The sequence below is a fragment of the Pongo pygmaeus genome, chromosome 1, assembly GCF_028885625.2.
Source record: "Pongo pygmaeus isolate AG05252 chromosome 1, NHGRI_mPonPyg2-v2.0_pri, whole genome shotgun sequence".
In the NCBI taxonomy this organism is placed as follows: domain Eukaryota; kingdom Metazoa; phylum Chordata; class Mammalia; order Primates; family Hominidae; genus Pongo; species Pongo pygmaeus.
The window spans coordinates 177,960,899-177,982,584 of record NC_072373.2 but is presented as its reverse complement, the minus strand read 5'-3'; the positions used below and the strand labels follow the sequence as shown (position 1 = coordinate 177,982,584).

The 21,686-nt window shown below is 36.8% G+C and overlaps 1 protein-coding gene across 32 annotated transcripts in view; it reads right to left on the bottom strand.

Annotated features, from left to right (window-relative positions):
- The window catches only part of TUT4 (terminal uridylyl transferase 4), a 131,668-nt gene that overhangs the window by 36,885 nt on the left and 73,097 nt on the right, over positions 1–21,686 (bottom strand). For 18 of the 32 annotated variants that reach the window (XM_063655918.1, XM_063655969.1, XM_063655934.1 and 15 more), the window contains 10 exons: positions 21,531–21,650; positions 21,149–21,361; positions 17,427–17,601; positions 14,548–15,251; positions 11,666–11,816; positions 7,883–7,969; positions 4,773–4,876; positions 1,419–1,476; positions 1,217–1,320; positions 832–921 (listed from right to left, as the gene is read on the bottom strand). In XM_063655918.1, the coding sequence (XP_063511988.1) occupies positions 832–921; positions 1,217–1,320; positions 1,419–1,476; positions 4,773–4,876; positions 7,883–7,969; positions 11,666–11,816; positions 14,548–15,251; positions 17,427–17,601; positions 21,149–21,361; positions 21,531–21,650 (1,806 nt within the window). The remainder of the gene's footprint in view (positions 1–831; positions 922–1,216; positions 1,321–1,418; positions 1,477–4,772; positions 4,877–7,882; positions 7,970–11,665; positions 11,817–14,547; positions 15,252–17,426; positions 17,602–21,148; positions 21,362–21,530; positions 21,651–21,686) is intronic. The other 14 variants (XM_054487762.2, XM_063655981.1, XM_063655980.1 and 11 more) reach the window with 4 other exon arrangements.

Here is a 21,686-nt window from a genome sequence, read left to right as displayed (position 1 = left end):
CACGGTGAAACCCCGTCTCTACTAAAAATACAAAAATTAGCCAGGCATGGTGGTGAGTGCCTGTAATCCCAGCTACTTGGGAGGCTGAGGCAGGAGAATCGCTTAAATCCAGGAGGCAAAGGCTGCAGTGAGCTGAGATCCCACCACTGCACTCCAGCCTGGGTGACAGAGTGAGACTCCATCTCAACAACAGGAACAACAACAACAACAGCCCTCCTATTAGAAAGAAGAAGCTTTATGAAATGAATATCTGACCAAGTTTCTCCCCTACTAAAACTCTTCCACTAACACATTAATAAAATTAATCATTCTACTGAGCAGCTACCATAAAGCAGGCACTACAATGAACTAGAGAAACAGAGGTCCCTGTTCTCATCTAGTTTACACATTTATCAAAAGAATGAGAAAACTAAATTCAATGTCATAACAAGTGTTATAATAGGAGAAGAGTAAGGTATTATTGGTATTGTTTTGTTTTCTGGGTCAGAAAATCTTATCACCAAACTCAAATATAAGATTTCTTAACCCAGAAATTCTTGACTAGGATGATATGCCAACTCCCATGCCCGGGGCTGAAATCACTGCATTGAGAAATGTTACTGCTGAGAAACTGACTAGTCAGTTGCACATGGGAATAGAGCACATATAGGAAAAAAAGACAGAGCCACCCTACTCTGATAGGTATCAATTCAACCTATATAATACTGAAAGTTTCTTTTTTAAAAGCTCAGATAAACAAAACTGAGACAAAATTTTTCACAAATCTGACATTAGTTATGTTTCACTTTAATTATCATGAACAAAGCAGATCATTAATTTTTTCATAAATACCTTAGCAAACACTTTCATAGTATATCCCAAATACTGCACTCTAGGATCAATAGCTGCATAAGTAGCTAGCATTCTTGTGTTATGTTGAGCCTGAAAAATAATTACATATTTGAAAGGATTTCAAATTTCTTAAAATTAAACTACAAATCAGATTTAAAAATATAATACACTCCAAATACAAAATATATAAATGTAAAATGTAAAATACCTATTAATGAGTCAAACAAAAACTGACCTTCAATCTGAAGGAAATATCAAGATAACTAGTAAAATACTTTTTCCTTATGCTGTTCACATTTGAAAGTTTTAAATATAAAGGTAGAGTCAGTAATCTGTAAACTTTTAAAATGAAAAGTATATACACGGCCCATAAAGATAAACTTACCAACGTATTATATAAACTGATATCGCCTTCTAACCCACTTCGTCTGTGTTCAAATTTTACTATAGGCACTTTGGCAGTAGTTATAGGCAAAATGTTTCTTAAACCTAATTTAAAAAAAAAAAAAAGACTTCAGTAGGTTAAATAATTTTCATATATGCTAAAAAATTTCTTTTGTTTTAAAGATAAGATTTAAAATTCATACCTGGATGTCTCTTAAGAATTTTTGCCAAATTTTCAATTATTTCCTTACAATTTAATTTCTAAAAAACAAATCAAATAAATAAAAGTTTGACTCAATTTCACCTTGTGCAAATTCTACTTTAATCTAGGCATTTAATAGTAGCATTTACAATTTCCAGCCATAAAGCTCTATAATAACCTTGCTACTCCAAGTAAGTGATTCATAGACCCACAGTATCAGCATAATCTGGAAACTTGATAGAAATGCAGAATCTGAGGACCCTCCCCAGTCTACTAAATCATAATCTGCATTTTAACAGGATCCCAAGGTAATTCACAGGCAGATTAAAATTTGAGAAGCACAAAGACAGGAGAAGAATATGGTTTTCAATAAGTGAATAAACAACTAGAGGTGAGTTTGGTGAGGGCAAAACAATATAATGATTAAGTAAGTACATAGGCTCTGAATTGAGACAAACCTGCATTCAAATTTTTTTTTTTTTTTTTTTTTTTTTTGAGACGGAGTCTTGCTCTTTCGCCCAGGCCAGAGTGCAGTGGTGCTACCTCGGCTCACTGCAAGCTCTGCCTCCCGGGTTCATGCCATTCTCCTGTCTCAGCCTCCCGAGTAGCTGGGACTACAGGCACCTGCCACCGTGCCCAGCTAATTTTTTTGTATTTTTAGTAGAGACGGGGTTTCACCGTGTTCACCAGGATGGTCTCGATCTCCCGACCTCGTGATCCGCCCGCCTCGGCCTCCCAAAGTGCTGGGATTACAGGCGTGAGCCACCGCACCCGGTCTCAAATCTTAAACTAAGTATTGATTAGCTGTGTGACTAACCAGATGTTTAACCTCTCTGAGCATTACATTACTATTCTATAAAATCAAGATAATCATAAACTCCTGTCCTGCAGAGCTGTTGGGAGGATTACATGAGACATGTATGTAAAGCACTCAGCAGAATGCCTGGCACAAAATAAGCCTTTAAATCTGTGAGTTATTTATTATAATTATGTTGATATGGAAAAGAAAGATACTCCTATTATCACCAGCACCTATTTCTCCAAGGAAATTCTTACCTCTGTAAATGTAAATGTGTTACTGTTGTAAAAACCAGAGACAGCAGAGTTGGTATGGTAATGATAATCATAATACATAATGATTATGGCATTAAAAATTAACTGGAAATAGCTGAAGGGTATAAACATCAATCCCAAGAGTTATAAAGTCACTTGCATTTTTCCAACATGTTCTTTTTAGCTACATGAGAGCAGGAGCCATTGCAGCTAAACCAAAGGATTTCAAAGAAACCATTAGTTACTAATTCACATATGATAAAATTAACAAAGGAGGTAATTTTTCTCTTTATTATTCAAGGATACAATTATGCTAAATCTTAAAAGTTTCAATTATGGCTCATCTGAAAGAAAATGATTTATTATTTTCATTGTTTCAACTTCCCAGTAGGAATGGCACAGATTATATATAATATACAAACCCTTAGTGATTAGAAGTTTAATAAATTTTACATAGAAGATATCTAAAACTCAAACCTCTTTCCTGGGTATAAAAATCATTTCCTATTCCCTCAATTCTTACTCTTCAGAATGGAGAAGGGCAGCCACTTTCCAGGTAGGTGGCTCTAAGCAGAATTTAAGTAAAGGAGAACAAATAAAATACTTGCAACTTTTCAGTTTCTTTATAAAACAAGATGTTAAGACACCAGAAGCAACTTCTTATGGCCAGAAATAAGTCATCACTGCCATCTTTACTCCGGGTCTAACAATTTCAAAACCACCGTTCGAAAGAATGATTTTAGAAAAGCACACTATTCTGCTGAATTCTTTTATAACGTAACAGAGGCGATACTGACACCACTACAGATGCCAGAAGCTGGGCCTCACCCCAATCTTGCAAGCAGTCCCGCATTTTGAAACATAAATAACAATAGCTAGACTGGTAAAGGACTGAACATCTACAAGGATACCCTCCTTTGCTAGTTGCTGTTGAGAAGGCCTGGGACACTTCTTCCCTGTCCAATCAGTCTTTTTCTTCCCTGGAGCTTGGACAATCTCCTTCCCACTATTAAGGCCTGGTATACAAAAAAGGAAAGCGTAAGTACCCACTCTTACTGCTGAAATTGCACTTGGGGAAGGTCTGCTCCTGGCATCTCATGGTGGAACTCAGAAAGCTATCAGTTTCAGAAAGCAGTGGTTAGGTTCTACAGTACTATTAGTACTATATTTCAGCTACATTATGGGTTAAAAAAATTACAGAGAGGCAGTGAGATACAATGGAAAGAGCATGAACTCTGGAGTCAGACAGACCTGGGTTACGAATCCCGGCTCCAACAATTACTAGCTGTGTGAACTTGGACAAGTCAGTTTATCTTTCAAAGCCTCAGTTTCCTCATCTGTAAAATGGGGGAAATAATACCTACCTCGAAGGTGGTTGTAAGAATGAAATGAGATAATGTATGTAAAAGTGTATACTGGGAACTCAATAAATGTTAGTTCTCCTCCCCGCCCAAAATGAGTTTCTAAAAGCTATCTTAGCATTTTTTTTATTTTTTGAGACGGAGTCTCACTCTGTTGCCAGGCTGGAGAGCAGTGGCGCGACCTCAGCCCACTGCAACCTCCGCCTCCTGGGTTCAAGCGATTCTCTTGCCTCAGCCTCCTGAGTAGCTGGGACTACAGGCGCGTGCCACCATGTCCAGCTAATTTTTTTATTTTTCGTAGAGACGGGGTTTCACCATGTTGGCCAGGAGTGTCTCGATCTCTTGACCTCATGATCCGCCCACCTTGGCCTCCCAAAGTGCTGGGATTACAGGCACGAGCTACCGCGCCTAGCCCTTAGCATATCATCTATAACACTGCTTCTATGGAAAAAATTTTATGTGAGTGGTCAAAAATTATAACTAACTTTTAGAACAAAACCAATTACAAATTAGATGACCACCTATATTTACTACCTATAGTAACACAAAGACATCATCTAATGAAAGAGATATGAGAAGACGAAGTATGAAAGATCAATGTTCACTACAAAACTGATGCATCTGCATCAGCTTCCCATTGGTTCTAGTGAAAAAATTCCAACTTCGTGGTATATTAACTTTTTCCCAAAATTCATTACAAATCACTTGTAACTCTCAGTGACATGGTTTTTGTATCATAAAATTACTGAAACACTTTTACTTAAGAGTTCAATGTCTTCTAAACTGAAAATGCTACTGTTTTCATATTTCAAAAACTTATTTTGCTAATATATTTATACAAAGAGTGATACCACATTTTTATCAATATCACATACAAAAATAAACATAGAATTGTCATTGGGAGAAAATAAACTTACATAACGCTTTCCAAACACTCTTACCTCTGCATTTTCATGGCCTTCCAGGGTCATACAAATATCCAGATCACTATCACGAAATCCAAATCCATTCTTAGAAGAGCCAAATAAGCACAACCTTGCCTTTTCTAAGCAAAGGAAAACAAAGTCCAAAGCCTTATTATAAGCAGAGAGGAATCTTCTGTTATCTACTAATGACCTAATACAACATGCTCTTGTCCATTTCTACGATTTAAATTACCTACCACTGGAAGAAATACTGAGAAATTCCAAAACATCTTGAGCCCAAGCTTTTGCCCAAGTTCCCATACTCATGTACCCCACTGCTTTTTCCAATTTTCCACAGACATCATACATTCAACATGTCTGAACTATCAACTTTGCCCCAAATCTATTATTATTTCTATTATTCCTGTTCTTAGCAAATAGTACCATCATGTACTCAGCTGCCCACATGAGAAATACAGGTGCAATCCTTAATATCTCTCTCTCAATGTCCACATCCAAACAATCATTGAGACTTTCAGCTTTTTCCGACTTATGTAATAAATCCATCTGTTTTTATACATTCTCAACATCACTACCAATAGTTAAGATCAATATTTGAGGACTGCCCTCTTAAAAATAAATTAGTTCTTTCAAAGCACAATTCATGTAGGTTTACAAATATCACCTTAGTACATGATTCTCTTCCAAAAATGAGTGATTATAGTTCACTTGATATAAATTATGATAGGGTTAACCCTTCAGACTCAGTGTCATCCAATAACAGCTACCATTTCAAATAAGCTGTGGTTTAATAGAATTGGATTTTTCTTCCTACTACTTTTTTGTTTTTTAGAGACAGGGTCTTGCTATATTGCCCAGGCTAGAGTGCACTGGCTATTCACAGGCACAATCATTATACACTACAGTCTTGAACTCCTTGCCTCAAGCAATACTCCCACCTCAACCTCCTAAGTGGCTGAGATAACAGGTGTGTGCCACTGGGCCTGGCTCTTCCTATTAATTCTAAAGTAGAGTACACATTTATTTATAGGACACTTTATACTTTCAAAACTTCATACCCCCATCCAGTTCTGATGCTCTACTTGAAATTTCAATGATAGCTGAGAGGCAAAAAAGAAGCTATACTCATCAGCAAATAAAACTGAGCATGATTTTATATAATAGAGACTTAGATTTGGTCAATACTTTATATACTCCTATAATCCCAGTGCTTCAGGAAGCCAAGGTGGGAGGATCGTTTGAGACCAGCCTGGGCAACATGGTGAGACTCTGTCTTTACACAAATTTTTTAAGATAAAAAAGAAGGTGAGGCGCAGTGGCTCATGCCTGTAATCCTAGAATTCTGGGAAGCTGAGGTGGGTGGATCACTTGAGTTCAAGAGTTTGAGACCTGCTTGGAAAACATAGTGAGACTCCATCTCTACAAAAAATAATGTGCTGGGTGTGGTGGCATACACCTGTGGTCCCAGCTACTCAGGAGACTAAGGTAGGAGGATCGCTTGAGCCTCAGAGGTCAAGGCTGAAGTGAACCCTGATCACATGATTGCACCACCGCAGTTGAGCCCGGGTGACAGAGCAATATCCTATTTCAAAAATAAAAAAATAAAAAAAAAATATATATATATATTTTTGAGACGGAGTTTCGCTCTTCTTGCCCAGGCTGGAGTGCAAAGGCATGATCTTGGCTCACTGCAACCTCTGCCTCCCAGGTTCAAGTGATTCTCCTGCCTCAGCCTGAGTAGCTGGGACTACAGGCGTGTGCCACCATGCCCAGCAAATTCTTGTACTTTTAGTAGAGACGGGTTTCACCATATTGGCCAGGCTTGTCTTGAACTCCTTACCTCAGGTGATCCACCTGCCTCAGCCTCCCAAAGTGCTGGGATTATAGGTGTAAGCCACCGCACTTGGCCAAAAAAAATATTTCTTAATAAAAAATAAATTAGCCAAGCATGGTGGCACACACCTGTAGTCCTAATGACTTGGGAGGCTAAGGCAGGAGGATTGCTTGAGCCCGGAAGTTTGAGGCTGCAGTGAGCTATGATCATGCCACTGCACTCCAGTCTGGACAACAGAGTGAGCCCCTGTCTCTAAAAAACAATAATGATGATATAATTTTTTAATTAAAAAAATATTTGTTTTCAAATACTTTTAAATGTAATATATAGCACATAATGGGTCATCTTGTAAAAGTACAAATTCATTCTGATTAAAGTCAACTTTTATCCTTTTCTAAAATATTTAGTCACAAAAATCTTGATTCTTCATCCCCATGCCCAAAACTTACTCTTCCTGCTCTCTTTGCCATCTCAGTTATATAGGACCACCCACTGTAACTGTTATAGCAAAAACCTTGAAACAATCCTTGATTTCTTTCTTTCTCTCACGCCTCACATTTTCCATCAGCAAATCCTATTGGTTCTACCTTCAAAATACATCCCAAATCTGACCACTTCTCATCTACTCTGGACTCACACAACAGCCTCCTAAATGTTCTGCTTGCTTCTAGTCTTATAGCCCAGCAACCCATTCTCTCAGATCATGTCATTTATTAACTAAAAATCCCCTAAAAGATTCTCATTAGGTACTCAAAATAAAATTCAAAGTCTTTCTACCAACATCCATAAGGCACTAATGACTTAATCCCTAGACCACCTCTCTGACCTCTTCTATACATTACAATCTACCTCTAATACTCCACTCCAGCCACACTGACTTCCTGGCTATTCCTCAAATATGCCAGACATAATCTAGTCTTGTTCCATCAACAATGTTTTCTCCTTAGATATTTATATAACTTGCTCCTTCATGTTATTCAGGATTCTGCTCACATGCTACCTTATGAGACAGGCCTATCATAACACCCCATCACTTCAATTCTTTTATCTCCTACACTTTTAACAGCATGTATTATTTGCTGATATAATATTATATATTTATTAGTCAACTATTTGTCTCCCCATTTGAAACATAAGCTTCACGAGGTTTCATCTCTTTTATTAGCACTGTATTCCCAGCAACTAGAACAGTACTTAACACATAACATTCAATAAATATTTTTAAATAAATGAAACTCAAGACTACATGACTACAGCAAAAACGCAATAAATTTTTTAACCTATGACATACCATCATATTCTTTTTGAATAAACTTTTCCAAGCCAATTAAAATTTGCTCCCTGTTGTGTTGTTCAGAACAAGGTGGTGATAACTCATCTGGGTTTATAAAAAGAAGAAAAAAGGAAAAAGAAAAGTAAGGAAAACAGAATTTGAAAACATCTTCAAGTTTTTACCCTAAAAATTTTACTTACAGTTTGTTCATTATTTGTTGACTTCTCTGACTTTAAAACCATAAATGTTACTGGGGAAGGGTCTGGGAGATAGAAGGAAAAAAACTGTTTTTCTGTTTTAGCAACCCAGGGGAAGAAACGAAAATAAATGAAACAGAAAAATAATTTTTAAGATATATGTACATTTCACATGATCATTTTCCGTGTATCTACAAACCTATTTACTTCTTCACTCTCCCCCATATCCATGCTTATTTTCCCATCTGTTAAGATCTGTATTCATGTTGCTACACTAGGCATCTGGCCCACTCAAATTTAACAGTTCCCTCAAATGCCTGGTCAAAATTTCTATCTTCCCTATAAACTGTTTTGTCTAACCACAGCCTTCAATGATCTCTCCTTAGTTCCACACTTCTTTAGTTCTTCAAATTGTGTGCCATAGTCTAGTACCTAATTTATTTTGTCCTTTTGGTTTTCTAGTTATTTCATTTATATTCATCTTATTTTTCCACATAAGTCCATATATTTCTTAAGAACAAAGTCTTTTTTTCCCTATCTCTTCCAGACTTATCCCCAAAAGTTAATACAGTAACAGAAACAAAGCAGTAATTTATTAAGAATTTGTTATAATGAATTAAACTAATATTCAGCTTTTTAAAAACAAATGCAGTTATCAGTGCTTACAGAAGAAGGGGAGTTAAATAAATGAAATTAATGTAATTTGTTAACTTGTTTTAGGGCAGTGAAACTATTCTGTATGACACTCTAATGGTGGATACATGACACAATGCACTTGTCAAAACCCACAGAACTTTGCAGCACAAAGAGTGAGCCTTAATGTATGCAATTTTAAAAAAATCATCTAGGAGGTCAGGGGATCTCAGGATGTAATATAGACTGTGACAAAATAATCTAACTGTATTATAAACGTTATGAAACAACTTCACATGAGGGAGTGGCGGGAAAGGTGCTGACCTAAGTAAATTTGAAAATGAGTAGAATTGATAAGACTAAGGGCAAAAGAAACCATACATAAGCACTGTACTCTAGTTAATAAAGTTGTTTCCCACAGGGGTATTGGTTAACAGTTCTGATACTGCTATACGTATGTACTAAAATGGAACAATTTAAAAAATGAATAACAGATGGTGGGAACCAGGTTTCTCACTGTTGGAGTGGGGGTTTACATATACACGTGGCTAAAACGAGCCATGTGGTAATGAGTTAGAGTTGGATATACCATTATGAAATCATGTTTGGTTTAATACAGATAAGATGGCTACATACAGGCTGTGTGACCGTGGCTCACGCCTGTAATCCCAGCACTTTGGGAGGCCGAGGAGGGTGGATCACAAGGTCACGAGATCAAGACCATCCTGGCTAACACGGTGAAACCCTGTCTCTACTAAAAATACAAAAAATTAGCCGGGCGTGATGGCACAAGCCTGTGTAGTCCCAGCTACTCGGGAGGCTGAGGCAGGAGAAATGGCGGGAACCCAGGAGATAGAGCTTGCAGTGAGCTGAGATGGCGCCACTGCACTCCAGCCTGGGCAACAGAGCGAGACTCAGTCTCCAAAAAAAAAAAAAGACGGCTACATATAGAAATATTTATAGTAAGTTTATATACATAGGTTAGTATATACACACATATTTTGTTGCTCTGAGATGGCCTCAAAGCAATGACAGCCCAGTAACAGCAAGCACATCTAGTGTTCAGGTCTTGGTTTCTAATCTCATTCTCCAATAAAAGGAACCACAGCTCCTTGGACAAATGCCTAATTCTAGGAGTAGGGTGCAAAATATACATGCAGTGCCAGGAGCATCTTGTAGTGCCAGAAAGTATGGAAGTGTTAAAACCCAAACCAACAAAAAAACCACACACTGATGGATATATATAAAAGGGACCAGGTAGTCAAGTAAAAGAGCTCCCAATGGCCAAAGCTAGAATAATCTGAACAAAAGAAAATTATATTCAATTATAACCCAAAGTATCAAATATCTATGAGCCCACATTGAGGTAAATAAATGACTAAATAAGTAAAAATAAATGTAAATTGTATCTGAATAAAGCTGCTAAAAAATCATGTGCCATGATCCAGCCATTCTAAGTATTTAGTCAAGATAAATAAAAGCATATGTCCATACCCAGACCCACACAGCCAAAATTTTGAAATGAGACAAATATTTATCAACAGGTGAATGGATAAACAAATTGTGGTATAACCATACAATGGAACAATACTCAGATACAAGAAGAAATTAACCACTGACACACAACAACATAAATGAATCTCAAAGTAATTACACCGAGTGAAAAAAGCCAGACAAAAAAAGAATACATTCTGTGTAATTCCACTTATACAGAACTCTAGAAAATGCAAACTATAGTGACAAAAGCAGAAAAGTAGTTGCCTGGTGGGAGGCAGAAATGGGGAAGAAGGGAGAGATTACAATGAAGCACTAAATGTTATGACCAGAAATTTTGTCTTACCTGGACACTGGAAGTAATTCATAAATGTTTGCTGAGTAAAGGTGACTCCTAGGTACTCCGTAAACGTTTGCTGAATAAAGGCATGCAAGGCTTTCCCCAAAATATCTTTATAGCCTTATCTCTCTCTATTGCCTTTCTTATACCCTACCAAATCAAAGGCAATTATTCCCCCAAACAAATTATGCACTCTATGCTTTTTTTTTCAAGACGGAGCCTCACTCTGTTGCCCAGGCTGGAGTGCAGTGGCATAATCTTGGCTCACCACAACCTCCACCTCCCAGGTCCAAGCGATTCTCCTGCCTCAGACTCCTGAGTAACTGGGAACTACAGGCACTGGCCACCATGCCCAGCTAATTTCTGTATTTTTAGCAGAGACAGGGTTTCACCATGTTGGCCAGGCTGGTCTCGAACTCCTGACCTCATGATCCGCCCACCTCGGCCTCCCAAAATGCTGGGATTACAGGCGTGGGAGGCGTGGGACACTGCGCCTGGCCACTCTATGCTTTTATGCATAATCTTTGACGTTTAAAAATGCAGCTCAAGGTCCATCTCAAATACCACATCATTAATCCTGATTCCTCTAATCCACCCCAGATAAAATTGTGTTTACACTGCGTTTCGCTTACCACTACTATAGCATGTAACACATTCTATTTCCAATTATGGCAATTTACATAAATGCCATATTAATCCATCTAGAGTAGTGTTATCCAAGAACACTGCAATGATGAAAATGTTCTCTATCAATGCTGTCCAATGCAGCAGCCACTAGCCACATGTAGCTACTGAGTACTTGAGATATGTCTAGTACAAAACTGAAGAACTTGGTTTTCAATTTAATTTTAATTGATTTAAAGTTAAAAGCCACATAGGCTAGAAGCTACCATGTCAGACAGCTCATATCCATATTTTAAGCTCCTTAAAAGCAATATATATGGACTCTCAATTCCCCTTGGCATTTACCATGATGCCCTGCACATAATAGTCATTTAGTAAATATCTGTGCTTGGGTATCTATTCAAAAACCTCTAGCAAAACAAAACATAAACAAACTGTTTTTAAATCAGAAAATTAGTATTTAACATCTAAGAAGGAATCTAGTCCCAATAGTTGTAGTAATGAAAGACTTACCAAAACATCTTTTACATACTAAATCAAGTATTTCCCGAAATCGGTTTGTCATTGGTGGTAGAGGTTTTAAATCAATTTTCCTAAAATCCTCTGGGCAATCATTCTTTGAATGGCCATCCTTTTTGCAGATGCTGCATACTATTGTTGGTGGCTACACAAAGATAAAAAGAAATCTAATCTAATAAACTTTTGAGGGACTTCATCACTTAGGAAGTGAATTCAAAATAAATCTTTTATGTAACTCAGTTTTGATAACCTGTGCTTTCAGGAGGTAATTAAAAAAAAAAACATGTTGTTAAAATGCAGTATTAGCTACAAAAAACTTTTTTGAGTCAACCACTTTTTCTTCCCCACTAAAATTATATCAAGGATTAAATTAACCTGAAAATGGAAGACACAGAAAATGCCAGGAGATGCAGAAAGTATGAGTTCATTCAAACAGCTCCCAAAGGAAAATATATGCATTATATTTTTAACTTACTGAGATCTAACAAAATAGGTTATAAAGAAATTTTAAGGTGCACCTTTCATTTCACTCCAAACATTTTCTATTTTCTGAACCAATCACAGAACCCTCACTTAGTTGGTTTATTAAATTAATAAATTAATTAAACTAATTTATTATTTAATTTAATATTTAATAAATTATTAAACTAATTTACTAAATTAGTTGCTCAAGAGACCAAACTGCAGACTGAACACTAAAAATAAATTAGCTTCATACGAAGAGTAACTTATTCAATAGCCACAAAATGAACTCCAAACCCTATATAACCATTTTAAATGTATTTCAAGGGACACCAAACAAGTGGTTAAAACACAAAAATTTATGCCAACTCAATGAAACAAACACATATGTTTAAAAAACACCAATACTCTTTTCTTTATTGTAATATGCCTACATCCTAAAGTGTCTTTCTCCAGTGTTAGCCTGGACGTTTATATAGCCATAAATTCTGATACAAATTATATAAGGAAATCTCTCTTTGTAAGAATGATGCACTGTGGGCTAATTAACAGTACTACAAGAATCTCTATCACCTTTTCAAAGCTTTTTTTAAAAAATGACATATTTAGGCAGGAAACTCTTTAAATAGTAAAAACGAAAACTGGAGAAACAGTACTTACCCTAAGTTTCCAGGAAAAAAAGTATAAAAGACATGCAAACTGAAGTTATATAATTAAGTTTTCTAAAAACCTGCCATTTATTTGATGCTTTCAATAGTCCATGTGCCTTAAATACTGCAACCTAGATAAAATGCAACAGATGTATATTTATATAGAATGAAGAAATACTGCTTTTGGGAGGGGAAAATGGGGAAGTGTTGGTCAAAGGGTACAAAGTTTCATTTATGCAAAATAAATAAGTTCTGGAGATCTGTACAAAGTAGTTCTGGAGATCTGTACAGATTAATAATATTGTATTATATTCTTAAATTTGCTAATAAGGTACCTCTTAAGTTCTCTAACAACAAAAGGAAAAAAAGAGGAGGGTACTTTTGGAGCTGATGGATGGATAGGTTTGTGGCATTGACAGTGATAATAATATATATACTTAAGTTCAAACACATCCAGTTGTAGACGTTAAATATCTATAGCTTTTTAAATGCTAGCCATACCTTAATAAAGCAGATTTTTAAAAAACAGGCAATACTATTTAATAATTAGGTTAAACATCTTAAAGCTTGTCAATAATTACTGATAAAACAATAAGCCTGGATAAGGCTAGATGACTTTCCTTTTTTTTTTTTTTTTTAATATTCTACTTGGCTTATGCATGATCTATATAATCATTTTTTCACATGGATAATAATAATGATATTTCAATTATCTGGAATGCACTTGAAGTAATGTGATTCGGTTAAAACTTTGTTTTATTCACAAAGCAGTTATCGCTTACTTCCTGTTCAATGGGTTTTTTCCTATGATTTTAAATGATTTCCTTTATGAGTTAAAGTTCAGACTATCTGGCCGGGTGCAGTAGCTCACATCTATAATCCTAGCACTTTGGGAGGCCAAGGCAGGCAGATCACTTGAGCTCATGAGTTCGAGACCAGCCTGGGCAACATGGCGAAATCCCGTCTCTACAAAAAAATACAAAAATTAGCCAGACATGGTGGTATGCGCCTGTTGTCCCAGCTACTCAGGAGGCTGAGGTGGGAGAATGGTTTGAGCCCGGGGGGCGGAGGTTGCAGTGAGCTGAGATTGCACCACTGCACTTCAGCCTGGGCAACAGAGCCAGATCTTGTCTCAAAATAATAGTAGTAATAAGTTCATACTATCTTACTTGAAAAGAAAAAGTAGAAAAGTTTGGATTCCTGTAATTCATACAGGATAAGCCGAAATCAGAGGCTCAGTAGCAGAAACAGAATCTAGATTCTTCATTTTTTTGACTACTAATCTTAGTTTCCCTCAATTACCTTTAGTATGCTTATATTTCCCCCCTCTAAAAATATCTTTTAAAGTAGAATACTATTAGAATTTACAAACCTTTTATTTTTGGGGGAAGAAAAATTTTATGTATAAAAATAAGCTTGAATGTGGCTTTTGTTGGGGAAAAAAAAGAAAAAAACTACAAAATAAGCAACATTTAAAATGCATGCTACCTTTGCTAAGATTTTCATGAAATATCAGATGAATCCTTTCGTACACGAGAAAGTAAAGGAAACCAACTGGTAATAGAATGCTGAAACCTTTTGAGGCTTTATATACATTATTTAAAGGCAACTATATGAAAAACACAAAAGGTAAAATACATATCAAAATATCATTTCAAAACAAGTCACCACTATATATAGCTATTTTTACATTTCTAATCTAAAAAATATACAGTCATACAACAACCACAAAATCTTACAGATCATTTACAAACTGTATCCTACCTTGCCAGAGGTTAAAATAAATTTATCAAACACATAATATAATTCCTGGGTGGGGAGGTTATCATCATCATTAAGGTCAGAAGCATCTTCTGTAGCTTTGCAGTTACAAGAGGTAGCAGATGTGTCGGTGCACACACTCTGATGTGAACTCTCTGTTTCTAAATTTGACCTGCAATCTGTTCCAGTAGATTTATCTGGGTCAGGCGACTTAGACAAATCAATGCAATTACATTGGCTGAGCTCTTTTTTTAAACAAGTTTCTGAAGGTGCTAAATCATCTTGTTTCTTATCTAATTTTGGCTCTAATTCACTGCTTTTGCTGGTAGAAAGAGATGAAGAGGCCTGTCCGTGGTCAGCAAAATCTAGTTCATTTACCAACAAATTGTTGTTGTCAATAATACATCTCTGCGATGTACATTCCATTTCATCACATTTAACAGGTTGCTCTCTTTCTGCATTTATTTTTTCTGTGGTTTCCCCAAGCAGAATACAACCATTGGTTGCCATATTGTTCGACTTGACTGGTTTCTTATTGCTTATTTTCCCCTTCTCTCTTTTCTTGAAGTCCACTGTAGACTTATTTCCACCCTTCGTCTGAGGACAGGCAAAATACCGATAAGCTGCCCTAAATCTCTCCACAACATATTCATAAACCAGCTGGCTGTTTAAGCTCCGTGCAACATTCCTCTTCACTGAAAATGGATCTAGCAAAAGAGAAAATGGTAAATAGCTAAGTCTCTACTAACAAACTACATTTCCAAGCTCATACAAGTAGATCTTAACTGATAAATTGTCAGGAGAATACATTTTCCCAAGGGGTTTTTCTAAGCTAGACTCCCAATGAAAGTTCCTGAAAATGGGAGGAAATACAATTGCAATATTTTTTCTTTCTCTCATAAAAAAGCTAAAAGGAAAAATAAACAAGACTAATAATAAGGTAACTAATAATGGGATGGCTGAGAAGGCCAACTAAGTAATTAGATTCAATGATCAAATTGTGGAAAAAGGTTGTTTTTTTTTTCTTTTGAGATGGAGTCTTGCTCTGTCCCCCAAGCTGGAGTACAGTGCTATGATCTCAGCTCACTGCAACCTCTGCCTCCCAGGTTCAAGCGATTCTCCTGACTCAGCCTCCCGAGTAGCTGGGACTACAGGCACATGCCACCATGCCCAGCTAATTTTTGTATTTTTAGTAGAGATGGAGTTTCACCATGTTGGCCAGGCTGGTCTTGAACTTCTGACCTCAGGTGATCCGCCTGCTTCAGCCTCCCAAAGTGCTGGGATTACAGGCATGAGGCACTGCGCCTGGGTCATGGTGTTCTTTAATATAGTTATATGCTCTTTGCAATATAAACAAGTAAAACAAACTTAAAACTCTCAAGGCTTCAACTTGAAAAAAAACTGATTTTAAGATTTAACTTTAGTGAGATTAAAAAGTAAAAGACAATAGTAGGAAGAACGAGCAAAAAAGCAAGAAACCTAAAAAAGTAAAAATTAAACCAATATTTAAACTTTGATCCAGTCAAAAATAACTACCCTGCAAAGTCTTGACACAGCTGCATCCTTATTATTAATAACATGACAGATTGCTGAAAATATCTGTAAGCCTTAAATATAGATAACCCCCAGGAAAAAAGAACAGTGCACCAAAAAGACAATACATATGCTCTCCACTACTGAAGATCTTTTGGTATTAACAGGCCAGGCTTCAAACTGTTAAAGTTGGGGCATCTGTTACTTTTTGCTGCTATCTAAATCCATAGGCTTTAAAAAGATTTTTCTACCTTCTTCCTCACTTCTCAAAGAAAATGAAAAAGGGGGGGAAAAGAAAGAAAAAAATAGAGATAAATTATGGCTGGAAGGCTTCAGAGCTCATTTATTTACTATATATAGGAGTACAAGATGTGTATAAATGTTTGCATGTATATTTCAGAATATTTCTGGGTTCAACTCACAGTAGAGAAGGCCAGCAGGAGTGAGGGAATGGAATAATATGTATGTAGGCTGAACAGACTAAAACGGACATAAATTCAATTTCTTATCTACAAAAGGTAAGTGAAATGCTGTGAAATTTAAATTTTTGATTAAGAATTGAGAAGCCACTCTATTGTTTTCTGTATCTCCAAAGATCTTAATGGTCTTGGGATCTGATGTGAAACTTTGTCAACACCAATTTTTATTTTTCTCCTTTAGCAAAGCCACATTTATTAGGTGAAGTACTTTAAAAGACAATGAAAACTTTCTCATAATCTTATGACACAAATTTATTCAAAAAGATCTTATAGTATTCACAACTTGTATTTTTCTGCATTTCTCCAAGTTTGCATAATTAAAAAATAAAGTTTTCAAAATTTAAAAAATGCTAATTACTGACCTTAACCATATATGGCAGAAATCTTTAAATAAATACTAATTCTATAAAACTATAATAGACTTGACAAAGAATCTAAATAAATAATGAAGGCCATGCACAGTGGCTCATGCCTATAATCCCAGCACTTTGGGAGACCAATGCAGGAGGATCACTTGAGGCCAAGAGTTCCAGACCAGCCTGAGCAACACAGTGAGACCCCCATCTCTACAAAAAATAAAAAAAATTAGCTGGGCATGGTAGCACAAGCCTATAGTCCTAGCTACTCAGGAGGTTGAGGATCCCTTGAACCCATGAGTTTGAGGTTGCAGTAAGCCATGATCCTATCACTGCACTCCTGCCTGGGCGACAGGGCAAGACCCTGTCTCTAAAAAAATTAAAAATAAAGAATGACAATCTAGTGACATATACATATATAGTGCTACAAAGCCAAAGGCTTATTAACACTGAATTAGATAATGAGTAGCACATAAAAAATATTCTCCAAATGAAATACAACATATCATCTCACCTTCAATGGCTATTCGCCTTTTAGGCCAGTTTTTATTTTCTCTTGTTAAAATATCTTGTATCCGCACACATATGACATATTCCTCCAAAGCAAAATCCAGTGTGTAAAATTTTAGCAGCTCTAACCATAACTGTCCCAAGGATACCCGATTTGGTGTTTCCAATGTTAAAGGAGACTGGAAAAGAAAAAATACTTTTCATTTAAGCTTAACAAAACCATAAAATCAACAAATTTTCAGTTAGAGAAGACTTTGGAGATCACGTTTTCAAAAACTGAGACATGAAAGAGTAATTTGCCAAAAAGCAGTCAGTTTGAAGCAAAGCTGGGAACAAAGTCCCAGTTTACTGACTCCTAGGAATTCCGCATTCTTTCCACTGAACCAGTGATTCTCAACCTTGGCTGCACATTAGAATCATGTGGAGAGCAGTAAAATACACTAATACCTGAATTCCACACCACCCCCACCTTCTACACCCCTCTCAAGATTCTGATAACTGACTAGGCTATCGGCCTAGGCAATGGTATTTTTAAAGCTCCCTAAAGTAATTTTCATGTGCAGCCAAAGCTGCAAACCACTGCATAACTACTACAACTCCTTTTTCCAATAATTAATTTTAAAATATAAGTAAATGCCCTGGCTTTCAAAAAAACTAATTCCTTCATTCAGCAAACATTTCTTTAGAACCTCCTATGTCCCTGACATTGTTGGGAATATCATAAAATAAAGAAAGCTCACACTTATACATAAGGTTTACCATGTACCATTCACTCTTCTAAAAGCTGCACATATATTAACAATTAATTCTAACTATTCCATGAAGTGGATACTATAGGTCAAGGATTTGACTCAAGACCACCTGGCTACCGGGTCCATGCGGTGAATCACTATACTATACTGCCACCTAAATAAGGTCGTACTTCATAGACTATTAGGAGGGGGAGAGACAACTTAACAATTATAGTAAGGGCTACATGCTAAGATGGGCCTCTAAATCAGGGGAATCATAACAGAAGAGGTAACACCTGAATTCCAAAGAATTCGCTAGATGAAACCTGGCTAAAAGTAACCACTAGGCAGCATAAACACAATGAAACAATCATTTTCACATTCCATTCTACAACTATTCATTGAGTGCCTACTTTGTGCAAGGCAGTGTTCCAGGCACTTGGGATATATCTTTGAGGGAAAAAAACCCCAAAGATCCTTGCCTTCATGGATCTTACTTTCTATGGAAAGACAACAAACATATTTAATAAGTAAATTACATAGTAACTTAAAAGATAAGTACTACAGAAAAAAAACAGTTGAGTACGCTAAAAAGGATGGGAGTGTGGAAGCAGGAGAAGGTTACAGTGTTCAATAGAGTAGTCAGGATAAGAATTATTGAGAAGGTACGGTTGAAGAAGAGGGAAAAGTGCTACAGGAATGGGAAACAGGGCAAACACACAAAGAATGAGACCAGTTTTAAAAAGAAAACCAAGATAGAGTGAGAGGAAGAGTAGAAGAGGAAAGAAAGCAAAGAGCCAGGAAGGGCTGTTTGGCTTGTTATCTAAATGAAATGAGGAACAACTGAAGCATTTGAGTGTGGTGAGAGGGAAGGGCATGATCTGACTTAAGTTTTAGAAGAACTGTTCTGATTGTTAAGAACAGACCGTAAGAGGAAAGGGTAGACACAGGGAAACCTGTTAGGAGGCTAAGTAGTATCCCAGGCCAGAGATGATGGTGGCTAGGACCAGGAAGGTAACAGTGGAGGTAGTGAGAGGTAATCAAATTCTAGATACATGTTGAAGTAGAGATGACAGGATTTCCTGACAAGACTTGATATGAGGCATGAAAGAGGAGTAAAAGATGACTCCAAGGTTAACTGAAAGGAACGTCCTTTCAGTTAATTCAGCAACTGAAAGGATGCAGTGCAAACAATTAAGATGAAAAAACTAAGTGTGGAGCAAGTTTGAGGCGAGGATCAGGAATTCAGTTTAGACACATTAAGTTTAAGACATCTATTAGACGGCTGGGCATGGAGGCTCACGCCTGTAATCCCAGCACTTTGGGAGGCTGAGGCAGGTAGATCACGAGGTCAGGAGATTGAGACCATCCTGGCTAACACGGTGAAACCCCATCTCTACTAAAAATACAAAAAATTAGCCAGGTGTGGTGGCCGGGCACCTGTAGTCCCAGCTACTTGGGAGGCTGAGGCAGGAGAATGGCGTGAACCTGGGAGGCAGAGGTTTCAGTGAGCTGAGATCGCACCACTGCACTCCAGCCTGGGCAACAGAGCGAGACTCCGTCTCAGAAAAAAAAAAAAAAAAAAAAGACTTCTATTAGATATCTAAGTAGAGACAATAAATGGGCAGTTGGTTATACAATTATGGTGGTCAGGAGAGAGGTCTGGCTGGAGATTTGAATTTGAAAGTGATCATCATACAGACAGTAGTTAAAATCCAAAGGATTAGACGGGATTACCAAGGGAATGTACATACACAAGAAAAAAGGGATCATGAACTATAGCACTTCAACTTTAAGAGATTACAGAGGAAAAAAGAAACCAGCAAAGGAAACTGAGAAGGAATAACCAGTCACGGGTCTGGTGTCCTGAAAGTCAAGTGAATAAAATTTTCAGAGAGGGAAGTAATTAACTGGCAAATGTTGCTAATAAATCAAAAACAACAGAAACTGAGAAATGACCACTGGATTTAGTAATGTGGAGGTTACTGACCATTGATGATACAAGTTTTGGCAAACTGATGGGGTGACATCAAAGCCTGATTAGTGTGAGTTAAGGGGAAACAGAGAAATCAAAAATAGTAAATACAGACATTTCTTTAAGAAGTTTCACTGCAAAAGGGAGCAAAGGAATAGCTGGGAGGGGAAGTGATGTCAGATTTTTCTTACAGTGGGAGAAATAACAGCATGTTTGATTTTGTAGGGAATGAAAAATTGGCAATTTATGAGGGAATAATTGCTAGAGTGATATTCTGGAAAAGACAAGAAAGGATGAGACTGAATACGCAAGTGAAGAAAATGACTTTAGATAAGAACACGGCAAGTTCCCAGTGAAGTAATAAGCAAGCATTGGCTGAGAGTATTAGTGGTTTGAGGAGAGAGTGTATAGTAGTCCAGGAAAGTGGAAGAGTTGAATACAATAGGCAAGTATATCAGGAAACTACAAATAATTCAGTATAGCTAGAGCAATGATTTCAAAAATGTTCAGATTTCTGTAATAATGCATCTGTCCATTTAGAAGACTACAAGCTTCTGGAGGACATAATCCATGTACCTTTGGTTCTCTAGCACTCAAGATAATGCCTGGCACATAGCAGGTCCTTAATAAATGAATGCTGAATGATCAAATAAGCAAAGCTACCCTCTCTTAGAGCACAGGGGCTTTATTTCTCCACCCAATTGGCAACAAAATTCCCATATGCTGAAGTCTGGTCACAGCCCAACTCTTAAAAGGAAATTTTCCTTGTCTAGATGAAAAATGACAGATTTATCTTGACATGATTCAAACAACGCAAGTTTTCCAAAACAAGGCATAAATTCATTAGAGAATCTTGGTACTGAAAAACTAAACCAGATCAACCCCTCACTTTATAGATGAGGAAAATGAGGCCAAGAGGCTTGCTCAAGGTCAGTCAATCTACAATTAAAATAGCTTCAATCGAAGGCATCACAAATTCTACAAATAGAAAAGCCAAAAAACAAAAACAAAAAGGCTTACTTTGCCATGTTTTTCCTTCATGGCATTACTTTGGTTGTCTGTTTCTGTCTTCTTGGTATCATCTTTTGGTTGGTCTGCCTTAGCTTTGTTTTCCTCAGCAATTGAGTTTTTCTCAGTTGCACTACTTGAATTATATTCCCACTTCACAAACTTCTCTTCTACTATGCCCTTCAGCTGAAAGTCATCCATTCTTTTTGGGTCAAAGCCTTCAATCTATATAAAAAGGCATTCCAAATTGGTAGTGGAAAAATTATTTAAAAAAAAAAAAGATGGACAAACAGACAAACCAGAATTCCAGCTTAAAATGTTTGAGCAGAGTTCTCTGCAAGAGCAAACTATATATATATATATGCATATATATATATCACAAATTCATGCTTACCCAACTTCCAAGTAAGCAAGGAAGAAGAGGGGGTTTTCTCTGTTGTAGAAAAAACATCACCATTAAAGCAAAACAGTAAGAAGGGATTCCACCATCAGTTTGGGAGTCAATATAGCACAACTGCAAAATGAAGGGGAAAAAAGTACTACCATTTAG